The sequence below is a fragment of the Pongo abelii genome, chromosome 11, assembly GCF_028885655.2.
Source record: "Pongo abelii isolate AG06213 chromosome 11, NHGRI_mPonAbe1-v2.0_pri, whole genome shotgun sequence".
In the NCBI taxonomy this organism is placed as follows: Eukaryota; Metazoa; Chordata; class Mammalia; order Primates; family Hominidae; genus Pongo; species Pongo abelii.
Genome location: NC_071996.2, coordinates 35,054,403 through 35,080,930, shown reverse-complemented (window position 1 = coordinate 35,080,930; position 26,528 = coordinate 35,054,403). Strand labels below are relative to the sequence as shown.

At 40.7% G+C, this 26,528-nt stretch overlaps 1 protein-coding gene across 24 annotated transcripts in view; it reads left to right on the top strand.

The window, feature by feature from the left end:
• NCKAP5 (NCK associated protein 5) overlaps positions 1-26,528 on the top strand; it is a 993,533-nt gene that overhangs the window by 857,435 nt on the left and 109,570 nt on the right. For all 24 annotated transcript variants that reach the window (XM_063712751.1, XM_054549292.2, XM_054549288.2 and 21 more), the window contains 2 exons: positions 17,242-17,343; positions 23,463-23,645. In XM_063712751.1, coding sequence (XP_063568821.1) covers positions 17,242-17,343; positions 23,463-23,645 — 285 coding nt within the window. The remainder of the gene's footprint in view (positions 1-17,241; positions 17,344-23,462; positions 23,646-26,528) is intronic.

The following is a 26,528-nucleotide window of genomic DNA, read 5'->3' as shown; positions in this document are numbered from 1 at the left end:
CCCAGCCCCCATGCAGTGGAATACTGTGAGAATCAATATTGCAGGCCGTGAAGGTCCCAGTGGTTATGTAATCTCTCAAACTCTGAATTTCATTTGTTCTAATCTTTCCTTTAATAATGTAAGGAAGCACCCATCTTATAAATAATTCTACATAATTTTTTTTGGTACTCCAAAGCACTGACATTGCATTTTCCCTTCTTTGGAGGTTATCTTCCAAAGTTAAGTGATAATAGTTTGATTTTAATGTCTCCTCTTTGTAGTTGCAAGAGCAGGGCCCACGTATGGTTTCTTGCTGACCATCTGGATAACATATGGAACCCTTTGATGTCACAGGAGGAGTCACTGCATGTCTTCAGGATTAGCAATTACAGATCTCTGGAGTGCTGGTGGCTCTTTTCTAGCATGCAGCATAATTGAGGGCCCTAGACTGATCCCCTACTTCCCCAGCCACCCCTTTTAGGAAGAAGCATACTGAGAAGGCATAAAAGCTGTGTGAATGTCCACTGTGTCTACATTTCTTACCAGAGACCCATCTGCAGTCCCTTCCTCTAGACCTTTCCTTTCTGTGCATAGATAAGAGTAATGGAGGCCTACAGCCAAGTCCAGCATTGGGAAAAGAATGGGGTAGACAAAGCAGTAGAGGAAAGCATGTATTTTGGAGAAAGTGATGGAATAAGATCCTAACTCAGCTACTTACTTGCTCACTATGTGACTTGACCCAAGTTCCTGATTGCTGACACATCTCTATCACCATTCCCCTCTTGCACTTGCCTCTGTGGTCTTGCTGAACTTTCTGCAGAAAATGTCACATTCTCTCTCATCTCTGGACCTTTTCATATGCTCTTCTCAGAAAGAGCTTTCTTTCTTTTTTGACCCCTGCTTTGGCCTGAATATTTGTATCTTCCCCCAAATTCATATGTTGAAATCTTAACCCCCAAGGTGATGGCATTAGGAGGCAGGAACTTTGCGAAGTGATTAGATCACGAGCATGAGAGCTCCTATGAATGGGACAGTGCCCTTATAGAAGAGTCCTCAGAAAGCTGCCTTGTCCTTTCTACCACTTGAGGATACGGTGAGAAGGCACCATCTATGAACCAGAAAATAGGCCCTCTGCAGACACTGGATCTGCTGGCACCTTGATCTTGGACTTCACAGCCTTCAAAACTGCGAGAAATACATTTCTATTGTTTATGAGCCACAATATTGTGGTATTTTGTTTTAGCAATTGAAAAGACTAAGACAGCCCCCTCTCCTGAGTAATCGTTTCTCAGTAACATTTCTTAGCTGTGCTAAGACTTAGCTACAGCTTCCCTAGGAAAGCCCCCAGAACCCCTCTGCCGAGGGTTCTCACAGCATGCTATGTTGCAGGTGCCTGCTCAGCCTGTCCGATGAGCACCTTGATGCAGGGAGTGTGCTTGTTCATCATTGTACCCCAACATTCAAACATGGATAAGACAATATAGTGGCAGAGAATGAGGTGCCATAGGGGCAGCCCTTAAGTTCATGTCCAGGTTCAAATCCTTGACTTAACAGTTACTTAGCCCCTCTTGTCCCTCAGTTTTCTCGTTTGAAAAATAGAGTTGATAATAGTTTCTACCCCATAAAGTGACCATAAGGATTAAATAAGGAAAAATAATGCATATCACCTTCATCACGGCAGACTGGAGGCAGGACTAGATTGCAGCTCCAGACAAGGCAGCATGCAGAGGCTTGCATTATGAATTTTAGCTCCAGATCAACTGCAAGAACAAACCAGCAATCACGAGAGGACTCACAGACCCTGCAAAGGAAGCGACTGCTCCTGCAGGACCCAGGAGATGCCCCAAATACTGTGAGTGCCCCAACTGCGGAAGTGGGAAAGGGAGACCCTCCTCTCCCAAACACAAACCACCACTGGAGAAGCTGAAGTTCTGTTTGTGGGAGAAGTTTCTGAGTTTTCCTGGAGCTGAGTCGATTTAGAGAGCTGAGTGAAATACATGGGTAGAAGAAGCAGCAGAAAGGCCCTGGGAGCTTGCTGTGTCCCCTAGCAGCCCCTTCCTGCCTGGCACCACAGGGATCCATCAGGAAGGTGGCCAGAGGAGCAGGGGGTAAAACTCCACAGGAAGAAGGAAATCTCCAGCTGGACTTTGTAACAATTTGAACAGGGCCAGATGCCTCCTGGCCAGAACTCAGAGGAGGGCTCAAATCTGGTGTGTGCAGATTCCACAGGCAGGGGAATAACCAAGCATTTTTTCTTTCTCAGCTGGGTGGTGGGGAGCCTGGGGCAAGTTTTCAAGCCTGTCTCTCCTTCCACCTGGAAACAGACTCAGCGCTGTTGAGGAGGCAGGGGGTGGGGTGGGGGGGAGCACTGTAGGAGTGAGACTGGCCCTTTGGTTTCCATGGGAGCTGGGTGAGGCCTGTGACTGCCACCTTTCCTCCACTTCCCTGACAACCTGCATGACTCAGCCTAGGCACACAACTCCAGTGACCTGGGAATCTCACCCCCATCTCCTACATCAGTGGCAGCAAGATGCACCCAAGGAGAGTCTGAGCTCAGACATGCCTAGCCCCACCCCCACTTGATGGTCCTTCCCTATCCACCCTGGTAGCAGAAGACAAAGGGCATGTAATCTTGGGAGTTCTAGGGCCCCGCCCACCGCTGGTCCCTTTCCACACTAATACAGCTGATGCTTTCCGGAAAGCGCCACCTCCTAGCAGGAGGCCAACCAACATAAAAATAGAGCATTAAACCACCAAAGCCAAGGACCCTCATGGAGTCCACTGCACTCCCCTGTTGCCTCCACCAGAACAGATGCTGGTATCCATGACTGAGAGACCCATAGACATTTCACATCACAGGACTCTGTGCAGACAACCCCCAGTACCCGCCTGGAGCCGAGTAGACTCACTGGGTGGCTAGACCTGGACGACAGACAACCATCACTTTTGGCTTACAGGAAGCCACATCCATAGGAAAAGGGGGAGAGTACTACATCAAGGGAATACCCATAGGACAAAAGGATCTGAACAACAGCCTTCAACCCTAGACCTTCCCTCTGACAGAGCCTACCCAAATGAGAAGGAACCAGAAAACCCACCCTGGTAATATGACAAAACAAGGCTCTTTAACATCCTCCAAAAAAATCACATTAGTTCACCAGCAATGGATCCAAACCAAGAAGAAATCCTTGATTTACATGAAAAAGAATTTAGGAGGTTAGTTATTAAGGTAATCAGGGAGGGATCAGAGAAGGCAAAGCCCACTGCAAGGAATTCCAAAAATTAATACAAGAAGTGAAGGGAGAAATATTCAAGGAAATAGATAGCTTAAAAAACAACCAAAAATTCAGGAAACTTTGGACACACTTTTAGAAATACAAAATGCTCTGGAAGTTTCAGCAATAGAATTGAACAAGTAGAAGAAAGAAATTCAGAGCTCAAAGACAAGGTCTTCAAATTAACCCAATCCAACAAAGACAATGAAAAAAAGAATAAGAAAATATGAACAAAACCTCCAAGAAGTCTGGGATTATGTTAAACAACCAAACATAAGAATAATCGGTGTTCCTGAGGAAGAAGAGAATTCTAAAGGCTTGGAAAACATATTTGGGGGAATAATCCAGGAAAACTTCCCCGGCCTCACTAGAGACCTAAACATCCAAATACAAGAAGCACAAAGAACACCTCTGAAATTCATCACAAAATGATCTTTCCCTAGGCATGTTGTCATCAGGCTATCCACAGTTAAGATGAAGGAAAGAATCTTAAGAGGCACCAGATAACCTATAAAGGAAAACCTATCAGATTAACAGCAGATTTCTCAGCAGAAACCCTACAAGCTAGAAGGGATTGGGGCCCTATCTTCAGCCTCTTCAAACAAAACAATTATCAGCCAAGAATTTTATATACAGTGAAACTGAGCATCACATATGAAGGAAAGATAGTCTTTTTCAGACAAACAAATGCTGAGATAATTTGCCATCACCAAGCCACCACTACAAGAGCTGCTAAAAAGAGCTCTAAATCTTGAAACAAATCCTGGAAACTCATCAAAAGAGAACCTCTTGAAAGCATAAATCACACAGGACCTATAAAACAAAACTACAAGTTAAAAATCAAAAACAACAAACCAAAAACTGAAGTACACAGGCAACAACGAGCCCAATGAATGCAATGGTACGTCACATCTCAATACTAACATTCAATGTAAATGGCCTAAATGCTCCACTTGAAAGATACAGAACCACAGAATGGATAAGAACTCACGAACCAACCATCTGCTGCCTTCAGGAGACTCACCTAACACATAAGAACTCACATAAACTTAAAGGGATGGAAAAGGGCATTTCATACAAATGGACACCAAAAGCGAGCAGGAGTAGCTATTCTTAGATCAGGCAAAACAAGCTTTAAAGCATTGGCAGTTAAAAGAGACAAAGAGAGACATTATATAATGTAAAGGCCTTGTCCAACAGGAAAATATCACAATCCTAAAAATATATGCACATAACCCTGGAGCTCCCAAATTCATAAGACAATTACTAATAGACCTAAGAAATGAGATACACAGCAACCCAATAATAGCGGGGGACTTCAATACTCCACTGACAGCATTAGACAGGTCATCAAGACAGAAACTCAACAAAGAAACAATGGATGTAAACTACACCTTGGAACAAATGGACTTAACAGATTTATACAGAATATTTCATTCAACAACCGCAGAATACACATTCTATTCAATAGTGCATGGAACTTTCTCCAAGATAGACCGTATGATAGGCCATAAAACAAGTCTCAATAAATTTAAGAAAATTGAAATTATATCAAGCACTCTCTCAGACCACAGTGGAATAAAACTGGAAATCAACTCCAAAAGGAACCTTCAAAACCATGCAAATAGGTGGAAATGATATAGCCTGCTCCTGAATGAGCACTGGGTCAAAAACAAAATCAAGATGGAAATAAAAAATTCTTTGAACTGAATGACAATAATGACACAATCTATCAAAACCTCTGGGATACAGCAAAGGAAGTGCTAAGAAGAAATTTCATAGCCATAAATGCCTACATCAAAAAGACTGGAAGAGCACAAACTGATACTCTAAGGTCACACCTCAAGGAACTAGAGAAACAAGAACAAACCAAACTCAAACCCAGCAGTAGAATGGAAATAACCAAGATCACAGCAGAACTAAATGAAATTGAAACCAAAAAAAAATACAAAAGATAAAAAGATAAATGAAACAAAAAACTGGTTCTTTGAAAAGGTAAATAAAATTGATTGACCATTAGCAAGATTAACCAAGAAAAGAAGAGAGAAAATCCAAATAACCTCACTAAGAAACGAAACAAGAGATATTACAACTGATGCCACTGAAATACAAAAGATCAATTAAGGCTACTGTAAACACATTTACCCACATAAACTAGAAAACCTAGAAGAGATGGATAAATTCTTGGAAAAATACATCCCTCTTAGCTTAAACCAGAAAGAATTAGATACCCTGAACAGACCATTAACAAGCAGTGAGATTGAAGTGGTAATTTAAAAATTACCAACAACAAAAAAAGTTCAGGACCAGATGGATTCATAGCAGAATTCTACCTGACATTCAAAGAAGAATTGTTGCCAATCCTTTTGACACTATTCCACAAGAAACAGAAAGAAGGAACCTTCCCTAATTCATTATATGAAGCCAGCATCACCCTAATACCAAAACCAGGAAAGGATACAACCAAAAAAGAAAACTACAGACCAATATCCTTGATGAACATAGATACGCTAAAATTTTTAACAAAATACTAGCTAACCGAATCCAACAACATACTGAAAAGATCATCCACCACGATCAAGTGGGTTTCATACCAGGAGTGCAGGGATGGTTTAACCTGCACAAATCAATAAATGTGATACAGCACATAAACAGAATTAAAAACAAAAATCACATGATCATCTCAATAGATGCAGAAAAAGCATTCAACAAAATCCAGCGTCCCTTTATGATTAAAACTTTCAGCAAAATCAGCATATAAGGGACATACCTTTATGTTATAAAGCCATCTATGACCATCCCACAGCCAACATAATACTAAATGGGGAAAAGTTGAAATCATTCCCTCTAAGAACTGACAGAAGATAAGGATGCCCACTCTCACCACTCCTTCAGCATAGTACTGGAAATCCTAGCCAGAGCAATCAGACAAGAGAAAGAAATAAAGGGCATCCAAGTTGGTAAAAAGGAAGTCAAACTGTCACTGTTGGCTGACAATATGATCATGTACGTTGAAAACCCTAAGGACTCCTCTAGAAAGCTCCTAGAACTGATAAAAGAATTCAGCAAAGTTTCTGGATACAAGATTAATGTACACAAATCAGTAGCCCTTTTATATACCAACAGCAACCAAGTGGAGAATCAAATCAAGAGCTCAACCCCTTTCACAATAGCTGCAAAAAAATTAAATACTTAGGAATATACCTAACCAAGGGGTCAAAAGGCCTCTACAAGGAAAACTACAAAACACTGTTGAAAGAAATCATAGATGACACAAACAAATGGAAACACATCCCATGCTCATGGATGAGTAGAATCGATATTGTGAAAATGACCATACTACCAAAAACAATCTACAAATTCAATGCAATCCCCATAAAAATACCACCATCATTCTTCACAGAATTAGAAAAAAAAAAAATTCTAAAATTCATATGGAACCATAAAAGAGCCTGCATAGCCAAAGCAAGACTAAACAAAAATAACAAATCTGGAGGCATCACACTAACCAATTTCAAACTATACTATAAGGCCATAGTCACCAAAACAGCATGGCACTGGTATAAAAATAGGCACATAGATCAAAGGAACAGAACAGAGAACCCAGAAATAAACCCAAATACTTAACAGCCAACTGATCTTAGACAAAGCAAACAAAAACATAAAGTGGGGAAAAGACACCCTTTTCAACAAATGGTGCTGGGATAATTGGCTAGCCGCATGTAGGAGAATGAAACTAGATCCTTACCTCTTGCCTCATACAAAAATCAACTCAAGATGGATTAAGGACCTGAAACTATAAAATTTCTAGAAGATAACATTGGAAAAACCCTTCTAGACATTGGCTTAGGCAAGGATTTCATGACCAAGAACCCAAAAGCAAATGCAATAACAACAAATATAAATAGCTGGGACCTAATTAAACTAAAGAGCTTTTGCAGCAAAAGGAACAGTCAGCACAGTAAACAGACAGCCCACAGAGTGGGAGGAAATCTTCACAATCTATACATCTGACAGAGGACTAATATCCTAAATCTACAATGAACTCAAATAAATCAGTAAGAAAAAAACAAACAATCCCATCAAAAAGTGGACTAAGGACATGAATAGACAATTCTCAAAAGAAAATGTACAAATGGCCACCAAACATATGAAAAAATGCTCAATATCACTAATGATCAGGGAAATGCAAATCAAAACCACAATGTAATACCACCTTACTCCTGCAAGAATGGCCATAATGAAAAAAAACAGTAGATGTCAGAGTGGATATGGTGAACAGGGAACAATTCTACACTGCCGGTGGGAATGTAAACTGGTACAACCATTATGGAAAACAGTGTGAAGATTCCTTAAAGAACTAAAAATATAACTACCATTTCATCCAGCAATGCCACTACTGGGTATCTACCCAGAGGAAAACAAATCATTATTCGAAAAAGATACTTGCACACACATTTATAGCAGCACAGTTCACAATTGCAAAATTGTGTAACCAACCCAAATGCCCATCAGTCAATGAGTGGAGAAAGAAACTGTGGTATATATACACAATGGAATGCTACACAGCCATAAAAAGGAACGAAGTAACAGCATTTGCAGTGACCTGGATGAGATTGGAGACTATTATTATAAATGAAGTAACTCATGAATGGAAAACCAAATATCCTATGTTCTCACTGATATGTGGGAGCTAAGCTATGAGGACGCAAAGTCATAAAAATGATAGAATGGAGTTTGAAGACCTGGCAGGAAGAGTGGGAAGGGGGCGAGGGATAAAAGATGACAAATATGGTGCAGTGTATGCTGCTCGGGTGATGAGTGCACCAAATTCTCAGAAATCACCACTAAAGAACTTACTCTTGTAACCAAATACCGCCTGTACCTCAATAACTTCTGGAAAAATAAAAATAAAATAAAATATTGAATTAAATTAAATTTTAAAAAAAATAATAATGTAAACACTTAGCACAAGACCTAGCCTGCAAGTGAGCACTCTATAAATGTTTATTTTTTTTTGCATAGTTTTATTTTTTCAGTTAGGTCCAAATTTACATATGGAATTATGCTTCCATGGAAAGAATGTAGAGATCTAAAAAGCAAATGAAATTGACAATACCAATCAAATACCAATAGTGATAACAATGGAATAATAATAAGGAAAGCATGATTTTAAGTAAATGAATGAATGATGTTTGAGTCTAGCGAACAAAGATATCACATTGTATTTAGAGGTAATTATTTTTTAATTCTATGCAGTTCATTTTACTGTCTGATTAATTTTTATTTTTATTTTAATAAGTTGTCTATAACAAATCGTCATTAACCAGATTTAATTGGGTAGAATTAAGAGCATGAACTCTGCAGTCAGACTGTCCAGGGTTCAGATACTATTTATGTGACATTAGGCAAGATTTTTTTAGCTCTGTATGTCAGTTTTTTCACTTGCAAGACAGGTATGATAGTTCTTACTGTAGGTTGTAATGAGGATTTAAAAGGATAACATATGTGAAACACACACTTAGTGCTAAAAAGAGCTCGATAAGTGTTCACAGCTATTATCGTTGCTGTTATTATTATTATTTCCTTCCCAATTATCTGCCTCTAAAGCAGAACCTGGGAAGGAAAATCACCAAGGCAACATAATTAATTTGATGGGAGCTGCTCAAATTGTGGGCTTAACATTTAGGCAGAAATAAGATACTTCCATAGGATTTGCCTTGTAAAAGATAGCAGTGATGTTATCACGTCCCTCCCTTCATAGAAAAAGCAAGCAGAATGTGGTAGGAAGAGCTTGGACTTAGAAGGAAGCAGGTCTGGGACAGAATCCTGGCTCTCCTGCTTCCTGAAATATATGTAGCATTGTGACTTCAGATGCCTTCCTTTGCTTCTGTCATCTTGGGTTCTTCATCTCTAAAATCTAAGATGACAGCTTCTTCCACACAGTAGTATAAAGATTCATGAGATAAGATTAGGGAAAGGACTTCACACACACAGTAGTATGAAGATTCATGAGATAAGATTAGGGAAAGGACTTCACAGAGTGTCTCTTCCCCCCACAGAACAAGTGGTAATTCATTTCTTCATAAGAAGTGGTACATGGAATTCTAGTGACCATCAATGGAGCTTCCAATAGGTCTGGTAAAAATAGGTCAAGTTTTAGGGGTTTTTTTTCCCCCCACTAACTAATCCTTTTAGTTTGGTGAAATCAGAGGGAAAAAATGTGTTCCCCCACATGTAAAAGGTAAAATCTTCAGAAAGTCAGAACTTTTCAAAAATAAAACTTGATTAAAAATGTAAAATGCAGTGTAGATAATTTTACAAAACAGCGGGGGCAATTGGAAAGCACTTATTAAAGTACCTCTTAAAGTAATTAGTGATGAAAATGGAAATTTCAGGGCACTTCTGTGTCTCTTAGATCCCAGAATAGGCTCAGGCTATGCTGAATCACTTCCTCCCTTAGATCATATTCACAGAGGAAGACAAAAGGAAAGCTTCAGAGAGTCAGGCTTGGCAAGCAAATGCAAGTCACTCTTCAGCTGTCCTCCTGCCCACACGTCTGACTGGCCTGCCATGGGAACCTTAACCTTCTGTCCTTTTTCGCAACATTCTGTCACTTTGCTGTTAGGTCTGAAGTATTTCCGAATTTTGTTTGTTTGTTTGTTTGTTTTGTAAAGACTTCAAACCAAGAGATTTGGGAGGTCTGCAGGAAGAGCTAAGTTCCCTTTGCACAGAATATTCTCTTACATATATTTAACTGTGTGGTTCATACACTGGCCTCCACCATCTCTAGCTACGTGGCACCCTTATTCTACTGTGATCTTGTTTGCATGTTCTGCCTTAAGAATACTTGTATTTTTTCTGCTTTGTGTGCTTGGTCTGCTCAGGGATATTGTCAGCTCTGTTAATGAGCTTCCTTGAGTCTCTCATAGCTCATAGTCGTGATTCTGCACATAGTAGATGCTTCATAAAGCAAAAAAGCATAAATTAGTGTTGGACTAATTAGAGTGGAGGCTCTTTAGGGCAAGATCTGCTGTTTTCATCCTCATCCATCTACCCACTGGTGCCTTGGGGCACTGTTAATGGAATTGCAGCAGTTAAGGACAGGTAAGATGTGCTCTGGTCATCAGTCTAAGCTACAGAGACCATGAATAAACTTTCTAATCACCAAACCAAATGCTGCTCCCTTAGGTAGCCACTGGATAATCAGGCTGTCATGGAAGTGGGGACCCTTGAAGAAGGTTTTGAATATAGCTGTGGAATAATTGTTTCAAAAGTATTTTATAACCTTGGGTCCTGGAGAAGTAGAAAAGAGGCAGAGCCATGTCATTTGCCAAGGCACCATCCAGAGCAAAACAGAATGCACTCAGGGCAGCTAAACGTTGATGTGCAAGGCAAGTCTAAAAGTTGTCAGGGGAAATAATAATTGCAACAAGGACTGTTGCAGATGGCTTAAAAAATTAGCTGTAAAAATTTCAGACACTGAAGTGAGATCAAATTATGATGGACATATTTTTTTAAAGGGCCTCTAGGAGAACATTTGGAAAGCACACTGTCACATCAGCAGGAAGGCTGAATGCAGATATTATGTTTTATCTTTGTAGCCCAAAATGGAAATAATGGCATAATTAATTAAACATCAGCTTTTATCCAAAAAGATTTTGTCCTGGTCTCAAATTTTTGTGAATCTAAGAAATGACCATATAATACTCAGTTATATAATATGCAGTTATATAATATTCAGTTTTATAATAAATTCTTAATGGAATAGAATGAAACTTGTGAAATGTGAACCCAGGGATCTGCCACAATCTCTCTTGATGGGATTCTGGAGGGGCTGATGAAAAATCACCCTTCTGAGTGTGGCAAAAATGTAAGTCTAGTATGTGAATAAGGCAAAACTTTGGGGTTTTTATGGAAGATCATTTGGCTTCCATAGAAAAATTATTTTCATCAGGCTCCAAGCTGTTTTAGAAAATTTCCTGCACCTTCCTTTTGGAGATCCTTATGCATACCTGTGAAATTGCCTTGTTACCCAACAGAAGGAACAAAGCTTATTTACCTGATTATGTCTATTCAGGGTCATATTTAAAATGCTTCTCTTAAACATGCACCAAATCCTCTAGAAAGGTGAACTTACAGGCAATCAGAGGAAGTTAGCAATATCAAAAGATACTCAGGAGATTTCATAATAACTCACTCCAGGTTTGCTTCCCTTGTGTTGGTCTCAAAGGGAATCAAACCCTGGGCCCAGGGCCCGCCTAAGACAGAGTTGAGGGAGCAGAAATGGGGCTCTAGGAAGCTTTCTAGAATCTGTGAGGTGAGAACAGCTCTCCAAAGTGGAGATGATTTGAAAACAAAACTAAAGCTGAAAAAACAGTAAGTTATTTATCCGAGAAATCAGCCCAACATCCAGTCCACTAGACTTGAGGGAGGGTGATCCCTAAACATGGCCAGGTCCAAATAAGCAGCCAGCCAAGGTGACAGAGTGTGACAGAACCCAGAGAGACAGTGGGCTAGAGCAGGCGAGGACTCACCGAGACGGGGAGCAGCCAAGGCAGCTGTTGGCATCCCTTCTCTCAGATCAGGTGCTGAACAGTTAAAACTTCTCTTTTGTGCAAATATTTGGCTTTTAATAGTTGGCGGGGCTGGGTGCAGTGGCTCATGCCTGTAATCCTAGCACTTTGGGAGTCTAAGGCAGGTGGAGAACCTGAAGGCAGCAGTTCGAGACCAGCCTGGCCAACATGGTGAAACCCCGTCTCTACTAAATAGCCAAAGGCTCAAATGTACCTCAGTCTCCAGTCTCTGCTGCCATCATTAACTAGAGAGCTGCAGAATCAGTCACTACCACCCTGAAGGGTCCACTCCACCTTCATCCTGCCAGATAAAGGACAGTCAGTCCCTGGAACAGTCTGTTGCGGGGGACATTTCTCTGCCTTGAATTACAGATACAGAACTGCTCAGAGAACATAAAACTGACTGAAGGCAAGTGAACCCACCAAATATTACCGACCCAATGTGTAGTTCAGGCACTGACTACCCTGGCATTGCCAGGTCCCCAAAACTTAGCTTGGTATTTTACACCTGTATGAGGCATGCGTTCTGTTATAAATTGTGATACATCTTAGCTCTTCACACAATCCCCCAACCCCTGCCCTTGCGTATAGTGACAGAAAGCAGGTCTCTTTCCTGTGAAGCTAGAATCTTCAGAGGGGTTGTCACCTTGGGCTGTTGACATAGCCATTACATACACATGTGTAAATACCTGTATATATGTACATGTGTGTGCACATATGTACACATATGACATATATACATAGAAACATGCATGTTTCTTGAGTGGCTACCCTGTAGGCTGCAGAGAGAACTGTGTCAGCCAGGTCAATGTCAGCAATAATAGCAAACTCCAAATAAATCATGGCCCAAATTCAGTATAAGTTGATATCTTCCTTGTGTCAAATCCAGAAAAGTCATTTCTTTTCCCAGAGTGGCTTTCTTCCAGTTGAGAATTAAAGAAGCCAAACTCCTTATACCTGGTTGGCTTCATCTTCAACAGTGGCTTCCAAGGTTGCTGTGCTGAGTTGGTTGCATCAAGCCAGTGGAAGGATAAAGAGCATAGAAGACTATATAAGGGAGGTATTCCTGGGCCAGGCAAGAAAGGGCAGATGTCACTTTTGCTCAGGCTCCATGACCTAGAACTAAACATGTCATGTGGGCACACCTGACTGTAAAGGAGGCTGGGAAATGCAGGCCAGCCGTGCCCCCAGAAAGAAGAGGGCCAAGGTTCCCGAGGTTTTGTGACACCCAGCTAGTCCCTGGCACTGGGACAATGTAGAAATTAAGGGATTGGCCTGCATTTTCATGGAGCTGATTGTCCTGTTAGGAAGATAGAACCTACACAGAGAACAACTCAGTAAGAGTACACTTTGGATAAAGGACCGAAATGAGAGGCAGTCCAATCCCTCAAGGCAGGGAATCCACTGTGGGTTAGAGAGGATAGATGACTTTACAGGGAGGGTTTCAGTGTTGTCCTGAATACTGGACAGGATCTAGGGGCAGGAGGAGGAGAGTGTGCCATGGAAAAATGGACAAAAGATCAACTCAGACGGGAGAGGGGCACATTCCAGAGACAGTGAAGCCAGTCTGACAGGGAGGGTTAGACTGTCACCGTCAAAGGAAGCATTTGAGTTAAAAGATCCCTCACTTACCTCTGGTTTGAAAATGTGTGAAATTAGGAGTCTCTATTTCTGAAACCCAGTTGAATCTCAGTTACTGAGACAGTGTGACAGATGACACAAGGCCTATTTCAAACCTATACTGAGTAGTCCTGCTACTTTTCATGTCTAAAACAAAACAAGTATGTCTAACTCCAGAATTCATTGGGATTTGCAGGTTAAAGACAGGAAGTTTAAAGTATTTCAGATGAGATTTTATTCATATGAGCACTAACAGTAAATATGAACTATACATGGGTATATGATGGAGGATTTGCCCCCTAAGCTGGGGGGCTCCTCTTAAGAGGTCATGGCCTTCTTATGTCAGTTACGCTCTTTTTGACAGTGACTTAAATTTCTAATGTATACATTCTACCTATTTTTCACTGAAGCACAGGTAATACAGTATCAGCTTAAAAAATGATGCTATACACACACATGCCTGTATATTATATATATGGTGAAAATATGAGCCTATTATAAAAATTCTTATCATAAGAAATGTAGTCTCTTTGGGGTTGTGTGCTTTCACAGTTATTTAAGGGAAGTTCTGTGATATTTACCTATCATTTCCTTGCCTATAGCCTTAACACAAAAGTAGATTTTATTATGCTTGAGATGATAGGTAATCCAGTTACCCTGATTGGATCATTATACATTGTATACCTGTATCAAAACATCACATGCACCCCTATAAATATAAACAACTATTATGTACCCATAATAATTAAAAATTAAAAATAATAATAAATGTTTAAATTGTTTTTTTAAAAGTAAACAGATTTTATTTTATTCTAAGTCAATTTTGATGTGCCTTATATGTATGAAAGCTATAAGAATGAATGATTCATTTGTGCCTTATTATCTAAGAAATTACCTACCACCAACTGTCAGGTATAACAATAAATTGGCCTGTGTGAATTTCAGCATATTATCCTGTTTGTTTTCCCTTCTTAATATGATAGTGCCTCTCTATACCTGTGGTAGTAGATTAAATAGCCACTTCTGTCTTTCTTTTTTCTGAAAATATACACTTACTGATGCCTATAATTCTGTCATTGGATGTTGTGACTTTGTTGGGAATTTTATTTAACTTCACCTTTTATTTTAGATTCAGGGGGTACATGTGCAGTTTTGTTCCATGGGTATACCGCCTGATGCTGGGTTTTGGATGCAGGTCCCATCACCAAGGTAGTGAGCATAGTACCCACTAAGTAGTTTTTCAACCCATTCCCCCCTTTCTTTTTCCCTATCTAGTAGTCTGCAGGGTCTGTTGTTCCCATGTTTATGTCCATGTGTGCTCAGTATCTAGCTTCCACTTATAAGTGAGAACATGCAGTATTTGGTTTTCTGTTTCTGAATTAATTCACATAGGATTATGGCCTCCCCTAGCTGGATTCGTGTTGCTGCAAAGGACATGATTTCATTCTTTTTTATGGCTGTATTCTATGGTATATATGTACCATATTTCTTTATCCAATCCACTACTTATTTGCACCTAGGTTGATTCCATGTCTTTGCTACTGTAAGTAGCGTGGCAATGAACATGTGTGTGCTTGTATCTTTTTGGTAGAATGATTGATTTTCCTTTGGGTACATATCTAGTAATGGACTGAAGGGTCAAATGGTAGCTCAGGTTTAAGTTTTTCCATCTTTCTTTTGCAGATGAGGGATTTGAGACTAAGAGGTTCAGTTACATTCCTGAGATCCTGTAGAATGTGTACCTTCGACAGGGCTAGAACTCAGGTCTCCTGGCCTTTGCCCCAGGACCTCTCCTTTCTCCCACGCAGACCTTCCCTATTTCAGTGAAGGGAAGGGACCCATTTGGATAAAAGCCACCGAAACAGCCTTGAGGAGGGCAGGTTTTTAGATGCATATATTCATGCAGTAGGTGAAAGTGTGACATCATATATCTGAGAAATAATAATGAAGTACGTTCATGAACTGAGTAAGTCAGACAGCTAATCCATTGAGGTCTCTTCTCCCAAATCACATGATATACCACTCAAAATCATTTCTTCTGTTGAATGTCATTTCCCATAACTTCTTGTCCTGTTTGCATATTGATGAATGTATTCTTAGGTCTCACAACATTGTAATTCTTTTGGCACTCTCTCAATCTTTAAAACTTACATATGAGTGAGTAAAATATAAAGACATCTTTTTGTTTAAAGACTACAACAAGCACTAATGGGCTGCTTACTAAGTATGATGTATTTTGTCAGGTTCCAGAGATTGCAAGATGAGATAAATTCTATCTTTGCCCCCAGGAAAGTCAGATTCTAGAGCTTGAATCTTGAATTAGGATTATAGAATTAGGATTATAAAAACTGTCCAGAAACAATGCATTGGTTCTGGTTACCTATGGAGGTCTTAGCTCTGCTGGAGAAATTTGGATTTTCAAAGCAACAGGCAATCAGTTTAGAAATTATTTTCTTTTTTGTGAAAGGACTTCCACAGACACACAATTTGAAGGTCCACTGAGAAGGAGAACTGGCCAACCCACAACAGCAAAAAAATACCTTTACCCTTGCAGGAGGATAGACTACAGCCCTGCCACAGTGCCATCCTTCAGGAGGTGCTGCATAAATGTTTGTTGAATAGTCACCTAACCAAATACTCAGGGCTCTCACAGAAGTTCAGCCTAAAGAGAGTTGAATGGGGAACAGAGAGAATGTGGCTCATTTTAGTGGAGTTTGTAGTCCCTGCTGACTTCACGGTAGATATGCTGGGACAGAGTGACCAGTGGGACAGCCCTGCCCTCTAAGATGATTCTAACATTGCTCAGTGGCAAAGAAGCAAAGGCATTTCTTAGATCAGCATCAGTGTGCAGCAGGGCCTCTCCAGGGAGAAAAAGGAGTAGAAAAAACTTTTCAGAAGCGAGAGAGGCACGCTTAGCCACATTATTTACTTACTCAATTAGATTTTTTTTTTAGCATCTGGAGCCACAAAAGTTGTAACCAAGACAAACCAGGCTATAAGTGCCATTTTCAAAATGTCATCAGCCTAGCAGAAACATTAGGCATAAATCACGAGTTTTGTTGTATTTGCAATTAAACAGATCAAATTTAATGTCCACAGAAAAGCCTTAGTAATTAGTATCAAGATTAATATAGTGAAATGTCTCTGGCTTAGCAGTCCTCCCAAACAAAACTGAAATAAATAATTCAGTATATAATTGAATAGCACGTGAATATTAATGTACAAAATCCTCAGAGTCCCCAGGTCCCCGAAGCAATTATTTTCTATTCGCATTAATTGTTCCTAACAGATGACATTAATGACTTTGAGTTAAAATGTGTCCAAGGGAAGATTTCACAAGATCAATGCTGTTTAGAAATAAGGTCACTTTTATAATTATCTGCTCAGATTTTAACCACTGCTCAACATAGTAAGGTGAACTTGGTGATTCGTTTTCTTAATGTGAATATCAAATGTTAATTTTCATACTACCCAATAAATATATCAGAGTATTCATACTTTCCCTACTGCTTATTTTTTTAACTACTACTTATATTTTTCTACTACATATCTTCCAAGGCGGACTGACAGACTGTAAAAGCATCACTATTGTTTACAAAATGTAATTTGCATATACACATACATATACGTGTAAGGGAACACTGATAAACTAGAATAAACTTTTTTAAATTAGGACATGCATTATCTAATCTGGAAATGCCAACTCTTTTGAGATTTAACTGTCCAAGGCAGGATTTTGAAACAAATAATTAAATTATTGCTATTCAATGTTTGTGCTTGGTTTTACCTAGAAACTTCACTCACGCCTCTTGGATCTTTCATCCGGAGATTTGCTTTCAGAGGTGGAAAGAAGCCGAAGTCTGACACAGTCACGAACTGATGCTGAGCTGCACGTGAGTTTCCCAGTTGCCTTCAGAACACTTGTTTCGGTTGTTATTTTCCTTCCATCAAATATGATGTCACAAGCGAACCATAAAGTGCATCCTTGAAGCAGTGTCAGGCAGATAAAAATACCTTCCTTTCTTGTGTCCTCTGAAATTCAATATCATGTCCCCCAGCTGATATAGTAAGCAGAAAGTGTCATTCTCGGCAAAAATATCATAAATCTTGGCTTTGTCCCCAAGATACCTTTTTTGGATATTGATTACATCTCAGAGTCTCTGAGAAATGGTCAAAGAGCTTTTTATTAAAACCCACGTCCCATATTATTCATCCTACTTTTATGATATATTATGTATGAACTTTTAAAAATTCATGGGCTCTGCATTTTTTTTCTCTAGCTGGGGTTAGCTTTGTGCTTATCTGGCAAAACTTTAACCAGCATGGCTTTTTAACTCTCGTTGACATAAAAAGAGTAACTTGAAAAAACACAATTGCCAAATAAATATATAATGAAAAACGTGAGGCTTAAAACAATGACATGAACATTTGTGGATAACTGTTTTTTTATTTTACTGAATAATTCCATCAGTGTAGATAGACCATTAAATGTAAATATTCTCAAGTTAGATTTGAATTGAATTTCAGTGGAATGTTGTCACTTTAAACATTCATAAAGACCTAATGGCATCCAATCTATAATATAGCCTTAAAGTCAGGAGTTTTTTCTTTTAAGTGTGGAGTTTTTATTTAAAAATGGAAAGAATGAAACTCTGGGCTTCATACTCTTTTGGTTTTTTTTTTTTTTTTTTTTGATACAAGGTCTCACCCTGTTGCCCTGGCTGGAGCGCAATGGCGCGATCTCAGCTCACTGCAACCTCCACCTCCTGGGTTCAAACGACTCTCCTGCCTCAGCCTCCCAAGTAGCTGGGATTATAGGCGCCCGCCACCACAACCAGCTAATTTTTATATTTTTATTAGAAACGGGGTTTCACCATTTTAGTCAGGCTGGTCTCGAACTCCTGAACTTGTGATCTGCCTGCCTCGGCCTCCCAAAATTTTGGGATTACAGGCGTGAGCCACCGCACCCAGCCAGCTTCATTATCTCTATTTTTTAACTAAAATTGTAGATTTTATACTGCATTTCTCACAGTAAGAATGTTTAAAGTATATGAATCATTCAGGGTAGTAATCTAAAATAAACAATGAGGAAAATATACTTTGGATAGTGCAGAAGACAGGTTGTATTTTTGCCTGTTAAATCAACATAATTAAGATAATGTTGCAATAGAAGCTAATAGACATTTTTGATGAAGAATTTTAAGAATAATCATTATTACCAATGACAACTCACTGGGATTCGTGGGGTTCTGTGTATCTCTGGGAGCTCTGCTCATTGTCAGAGGGCTGACTTGGCATTTTGGCATAATGGCTTGGACTTGGGCCGGGCATCAGAATGTTATATTGACAGGGCAACTTGGGCAAGGTATTAAAACCTCAATGCCTTAGTCTTCCCTTTTAGAAAATGAGGATAATGATATTTCTTTTCTATTTCAGAGAGTTGTGGTGAGGATTAAATGAGATAACACAGGAAATGTGCGTGCACAGTGCCTGCTGACAATATTGGAACAATCATAAGATCTCTGTTCCTTTGGCCCCCTTCAGTTCTCTTAATATGTGGTACCATGCTACACCCACAGCAAACCACAGCAAAGGTGGAAATGATCACTGAGAAAGGGCTCTACTAATATGTCTCTCCAGAAGCCAGAAGCTCACATCAGTGATCCCTGGTAACAAAGTCCATCCACTTTTGGCTATTGCCTAATGTAGTTACTACTTAGGCACCAGGCATCAGGGAATTATAGGATATCAGAAAGTGTAAAACAGGGTCCCATAGGGAGACCATGAACTAACTGACGGCTTAGTTGAAGAGCCAAGACACATGTGTGTGTGTGTGTGTGTGTGTATTTGTTGTTGTTGAGATGAAGTCTCACTCTGTTGCCCAGGCTGGAGTACAGTGGTGTGATCTTGGCTCACTGCAACCTCCACCTCCCTGATTCAAGCAATTCCCCTGCCTCAGCCTCCCAGGTAGCTGTGATTACAGGTGCACACCACCATGCCTGGCTAAACTTTTTGTATTTTTTAGTAGAGATGGGGTTTCACCATGTTGGCCTGACTGGTCTCAAACTCCTGACCTCAGGCAATCCACCCACCTTGGCCTCCCAAAGTGCTGGGATTACAGGTGTGAGCCACCGTGCCCGGCCTCTGTCTCTCTCTCTCTCTCTTTCTCTCTCTCTTCCTCCCCGTTTCTCTCTCTCTCTCTCTCTCTCTCTATACATATATATATATATATATATATGTATAAACATTTTTAATAATAGCAGCAACACCCACGTAAAAGTCCCTAAGCACCAGCATTTGTCAGGGGCTGTTCAGTCTTCACAATGATCCTACATAGTAGCTACTTTCATGATCTCCATTTACAAAGAAAGAAACTGAGTCACAGAGGGGTTCAGTAATTTTCCCAAGCTCACAGAGCTAGCAAGTGAAAGCCAGAATTTAAACCTCATAGATGGCCTTGGAGTTCAAGTGCTCAACCACAGAAGTTATTTACTGGAGTAGATAATCCTATGTGATAATCACGTGCTGACGAAGGAAACTGTAGGAAAAAAAAAAAAAGCTCACTGTGCAGCCAGGATGTCAGGGATTCCACGTCCCTTATTAAATTCAAACATTGATTTTCCAAGGTGGAAGAAGGTGGGAGAATTTCCCAGTAGAAAGGAGTGGCCGCCTCCTCTTCTTTGCAAGGAATTACTCTGTGACTACCGCTACATGTACACCTACACAGACACTCTCCTTAACTTACGTGCGGGCTGGTAGGCAGGCTCAGCCATTCCCTTTGCCTGGCTTAGCACAGCCCACGTCAGACAGTGAGGTACCACAATGTGCTGCTAGGGAACTCACATAAGAGACTGACTTCTTTAATAGCTTCTCCTAGAGGCTTGCTGCACAAAGCATGGGTCACAGAATAGCAGCACTGAAGCACCTGGGAACTTGTTAAAAATACTACATACATCTCAGGTCCTGCCTCAGAATTACTGAATCAGAATCTGCATTTTAACAAGATCCCTTGGTGATTCAGTTCACGTTAAAGTGTGAAAAGCCTGTCTTAGAGGACACCTCTCTGCTTAACCATCCTTGCCCTTGCCTGCTCCCACATGACATTCACAGGCCTTCTCCACCTCCCTCAAGTATCTGCCATCACATCAGGGCATCTCAGCTGGGCACAGTGGCTCACACCTGTAATCCCAGCACTTTGGGAAACTAAGGTGGATCACCTGCCTCAGTTGAGGGTTCGAGACCAGCCTGACCAACATGGAGAAACCCCATCTCTACTAAAAATACAAAATTAGCCAGGCATGGTGGCACATGCCTGTAATGCCAGCTACTTGGGAGGATGAGGCAGGAGGAATCACTAGAACCTGGGAGGCAAGGCAGAGGTTGCAGTGAGCTGAGATCATGCCATTGCACTCCAGCCTGGGCAACAAGAGTGAAACTCCATCAGAAAAAAAAAAAAAAAAAAAAAAAAAAAAAAAAAACAGAGCATCTCAAGTTCAAGGCCAAGGGAGAAGCAGCAATACCTTCTCACTCCAGCCCATCTTCTGAGTCCTACTTTCCTGTCATCTTACCCCAACATCTATACAGGAGGTATACACATGGACATGAGTGGGCAGGGCTGCTTATTTATTAAAAGAGGCCTGGGAATTGAGTTGTAAAAATAGGTATAATTTTAATAGATGTAGTAGGAAGAACAGGTGGGAAGGACAGAGAATTGCATGCAAGCCTCCCTCAATACCGTGGGAGAAGGTAGAATGTAAACTGTAACCAGTAGCCAGGCAGAGTGCAGAAAGGTTATTGGAGTTTGGATCTGGACAGCCTGGTGGGACAATAGACACAGTCTCTCTCTCTCTTTGTAGAATAGACACATCTGTCAGAGCAGAGGCAGTCCTAAATAACAACCACCACGCTGCATACTTAAACAACAAAATATGAGAGGACAGAATGGAGAAAACAGAAAGCACACAGTAGAAGTGAAGCCAGATGAGATATTTCTGAAAGTTTGTTCAGTGCACGTTCCAGGTGCCAACAGTGGCTGAGGCTGAAATGGCAGTTGCTGCTCTGCGACACAACCATTTGTTGTAGGCATCTGTGGAGATACAAATATGAACTCCCCTTAACTAAGTTACATCCGGCAATAAACAAGGCCATAAATCAATAGATATTGCTGAAAGCCTGATTTTAACACAAGTTTCTCCTTTCAATAATACGTAGAGCCAAATTTCAGGGGGAAGAAATAGGATAGTAAAATTTCTTGGCATTTTTAGATCACTTAAAGAGATTGTTATGCAGCAAAAATGAAGTATTGATAGTAAGGCAGATGCCTAATACTGAAAATCTAATGTTATTGAGCATTATAGATATTGATTAGAGAGTAAATTAAACATGCCCTATATACTGATGTAGGAGTTTAATATTTACCGCAAGTACTTTAGGATCATCATTACCTTCCTTTCCCAAGCTGGCGTTTAGTCACCGTCAGTTGGAATTGCATTTGGAGAACAGTGATAAGTACTCAGGTACTGAAAGGCACCCACAAAGTGTCAATAAATTGTATAAGTAAGAGGCTTTGCCACTCTGCAAGTGACACAAAGACAGATGGCTTCCCATCAAAGAGTTTCTGAGACAAAGCTTTATATAAATAGAAGACTGGAATTAGACGGTAATAGAGAGATTCTGTTCTCAGTGGTTGGGATGTAAATTAATTTAGCCTGTCCAGTTTGTAGAGCTTCATCTGTTACACGAGAGGCCTATAATGTGGCTGTCAAGACGTGTTTGGAGGTTTACAGCTTTATTTGTCACCCTTGCCTTATGCAGAACCACTAGAATTCTAACAGCTTGAACCTTCCACTAAAAACCCACATCTACTTGATGTGAGGGTTATTACCATGTAGATAGCCAAATGGTAACAGGGACTGGATATGAAAAGCACTATTATATTTACAGTGGAGGCTCATGATACCTGAGTTTGGTGTCTGCTGTGCATGGCTTCCTGTGAGGTAGCGCAGAAAGGCAATGGGCATCTGGTTGTGGACTTAGTATGATGCCGTCAGAACCAGAGGAAACTGTAGCAGAAATCTCAGAGAGCAGAACCCTCTATAAAGAGGACATTAAAGACCACGGAAGTTAGAAGTCTTTCTTGCTCAAGAGTGCATGCTTAGTGGCAGTGGGTAGCCCGGGATCCAGACCACTAGACTCACAGCCAGTTTACATGCTTTTGAACCCTGTAGTCAAAGATGTGACTCTATCTTCGTCCTTTTGTAGCATTCGAGTCATGTTTTGATACTGACTTGATATTCTCACCAGTATGGCTAGATAAAATAAGACCACCCTTGTGGTACTTTTGCCTAATAATGATGGCAGCTTGTAATAATTGAGCACCTACTAGAGGCCAGATGCTGTGATGTGCTTCACAACTAGACCCTCGTTTAGTCCTTGCAATAACCCTGTAAGATAAGCAATAGTATCATGATTTTCTTTTAAGAAAGAGAGTAAATAGTTTCCCCATAGCCACACAGTAAGAGGCAGAGCCAGGATCTGAGCCTATAATTTGACTCCAAAGTCTGCCCCTAACTATCATACCGTACTATACAGACAATCCGCAGCTTAGGGTAGTTTGACAGGATTTTTTAACTTTGTGATGGAGCCAAAATATACATTCAGTAGATACTGTACTGTGAGCACTCATACAACCATTCTGATGTTATTTTCAGCATAATATTCAATAAATTACATGAGCTATTCAACAGTTTATTATAAAATAGGCTTTGTGTTAGATGACCTTGCCCAACGGTAGGCTAATGTAAGTGTGGGCTGGGCTGAGCTGTGATGTTCTGTGGGTTAGGTGTATTGAATACCTTTTCAGCTGATTTTCCACTTACCATGGGTTTATCGGGATGTACTCCTGCCATAAGTTGAGGAGCATCTGTATTCCCATCTACCTCACCATAAGGTTGTGTTGATATTTACTCTCCTCTGAGCAAAGCCCTTGCTCAGAGCTGTCCTGCTTTTTCAGGAACACCAACTAAATACAAAATCGGCCCTGAAATGCCCTGGCTTGGGGGCTGTCATCCCTGGTCATCTCTGTCCTCGAAACAGCTACAGCAGCAGCAGTGAACTGTCTCTTTCAAGCACCTGCAGCGAGTACTCCAGTGGCTCCTCTTACACGTGGCACGATGGGAAGAACCTCAGGAAAAGGGTAAGGCACTGTGGCATCAAACTGAACCAGAAAAGAATCCTCTTCTGGTAGGATTTGGTCATGGAGGTGAAGGGCAGGTGGGAGGGGTAAGAAGGAAGCCACCATTTGCTGAGCACCTGCTCATGTATTATATTAACATCCTTTCATCAATGCCATAGCCTCATAAAACACTATTTGACTATAAATTGGAGGGCAGCATGGTGAGATGACAGAGACCACAACTTCAGTGTAGGTAGGCATATTTCTACTTGTATACATGCCAAGAGTTCCTTTACCAGGATTTTTAATAATTAGTACTACTAGAATGACTCCAATCTGCACAGTGGACTCGCAGAGCTGGAGATTCCTTCGTGCTTTGAGTAGACGTCTTTGTACACTGATGTAAGGGAAATATTTGAAATAGCTGTTTTATCCATTCCCTAATGTTGGAGAAAAGGTAAGAGCACACAAGAATAGAAACCCCGGAGCAGGGTATTTGGAGGTCATTTTTCTACCATTTGTATAAATTTAGTTCATGGTTTTAGCAGTGTAGAAACTAAGAAAAATCCAGAACTCCCAGGAGATATTGATGAGGGAGTAGCTTTGTCATCCTCTGAACAAGAACTCAGAAGATTTCAAGTTTGCATTTAGGGCTTATTCCCTTGGACTCAGACTTCCAATGCAAAGTACAGAGCCTGCTGCATTATCAAAATTGCTCCCTCTAAGGAGTTGTTAGGCGCTCTGAATAATGACTGCTCCGAGCCTGGTTCGGAACAGACTGGAAAGATGGTCAGGGATGTTTCCTTGCTTTGTGAATATCCCTGGCTCCCAGAGCCCCTCCCTCTGCTCTTTTCACTTTCGCACCTCTTTGTCTCTCTCCCTCTCAAAGGCTTTTCACTTTCTTTTATTTTTTGGCTGGAATTCTTCCAATTACAGTAGCTTTTGATGTTCTAAGGCAATCTCTCCCCTGAATGAGGAGAAAGAAGGTTCTTAAAGCACTTCATGGACACTCAGGTGGCTCTTGTCTGGATCCTTAATAGGGCTCTGTCATGGTCATGGAGTACCAGTACACCTGTCGTATCTCACAGTGAGCGGTCTTGTTTCTCAGGGACCTAACAAGCCAGACTCAGATCCATGAAGACATTTGAAATGTGTATTACTTAAGAAACTTCCTGCAGTTTCTTACTTTGTGCTGGGTACTCATGTAGTATTAACTTACATAACAAACTTGTATCATATGAATTTGAACTTGAATATTAATTATGTAACAATTAATATATGATTGCGCTTTTTGAGCTCACAAGTATGTTTTTTTAAATACTTGTGTACAAACAGAAAGGAAGCCTGCATGAAATGCACTAGCCTGCCCTACAGAGGAATTTGGCTCTAGTTGATGAGAAATTACCATATGCAGCACAGCCTTTTAAGGACTTCAGAAGCATTAGATCATGTAATGCTCCCAGTCGCCTATTAAGTAGGCTCTCCTATTCTCCCCATTTCACAGAAGAGGACACTGAGGTGCTAAGAAGTTAAATAACTGAACCAAGATGCCACAGGCAGTACATGGCACAGCCAGGCTCCAGAAGGCTCCAGAACCCACATTATTAATTGTTCTTTTATACTGGCCTTGTTGAATCAGCCTGAAACGTGGTAAGGTTGCTTCAATTATTGAGATCAGTTTGCTCCCATTAAGACCAAGACGCCCTTTAGAAAAAAAAAATATATATATAAGATTCTTGTCCAGTCAAGAAATGGAAGAGGACTGTGGACATTAAACACAGGCCTGCACCTCAGCAACAGCATCTTTTAGTCAACCACACTGCTTCCCAAGAGCAACTCTCTTCCAACTTTCACAGCAAAGGATGGATCTGCCTGTGGGAAATGCCAGCTCCTCCCCACCATCACTCCCACAGGGCATTCATGTGTCTCCTACCCCCAAGCTTCAAGATTGGCCTAGACTTTTCTCCAGTTGTTAAATACTATAACCTCCTATAGAGGACTGAAGGAGGAATGTGGCTAATCTCACCAGGCAGAGAGCCTGTGCCCTGGGAGGTTTGCAGCCGCTGGCTCTGGGGCAAGTCGCAGTGCAGCACCGGGCAGGCTCCAGAATGGCAGAAAGGAGGCAAGGCAGAGGCTGAGCATGTCTTCTTGGGGGTCAAACAGATTGACATTTTTCAAGCTCTTGTGGGGTACTTTGGCCTGGTTTCTCTTATTTATTGTCAACATGATTATCAGGATCATGGAAATTCTTAGAAACTTACACTGTGGCAGCTCCTTTCTGGTGGAGCTATAACACCCAGATTCACTAATGGGATTTCTTCTGATTTCTAAAGGAGTTTGTAACAGTACAGGGAAGAGGAAGTAGGGCAGCATCACTGAATAGCATCTACTGCCAGCAACTTCTGACGGTGGAGAATTTCCTAAAGAAAATTTATAATTTGATTTAAAAACAAATAAATGTGTGCATTGTTGATAGCAAGAGTAATTTTCATGAAAATGCCTTAGATGTGAGCAAATGTTTACAGTGTACTAAGAAGCCCAGATTCAAATGGAAGTTTCTGACATTTTTTTCAGCCACTGCACATAAGCGTGTGGGGCAGGGAGGAGATTGATGTAGCCAAAACTGGTATAGAGTACATTTCCGAAACCCAGAGCCTTCTCTTGAAGCTCTTTACCATTAATCATATAGCCTTTTTTTTTTTTTTTTTTTTGAAATGGAATCTCGCTGTGTCACCTGGGAAGAAGTGCAATGGTGCAATCTCAGCTCACTGCAACCTCCGCCTCCCAGGTTCAAGCAATTGTCCTGTCTCAGCCTCCTGAGTAGCTGGGGTTATAGGCACCCGCCAACACGTGAAGCTAATTCTTGTATTTTTAGTAGAGATGGGGTTTCACCATATGGGTCAG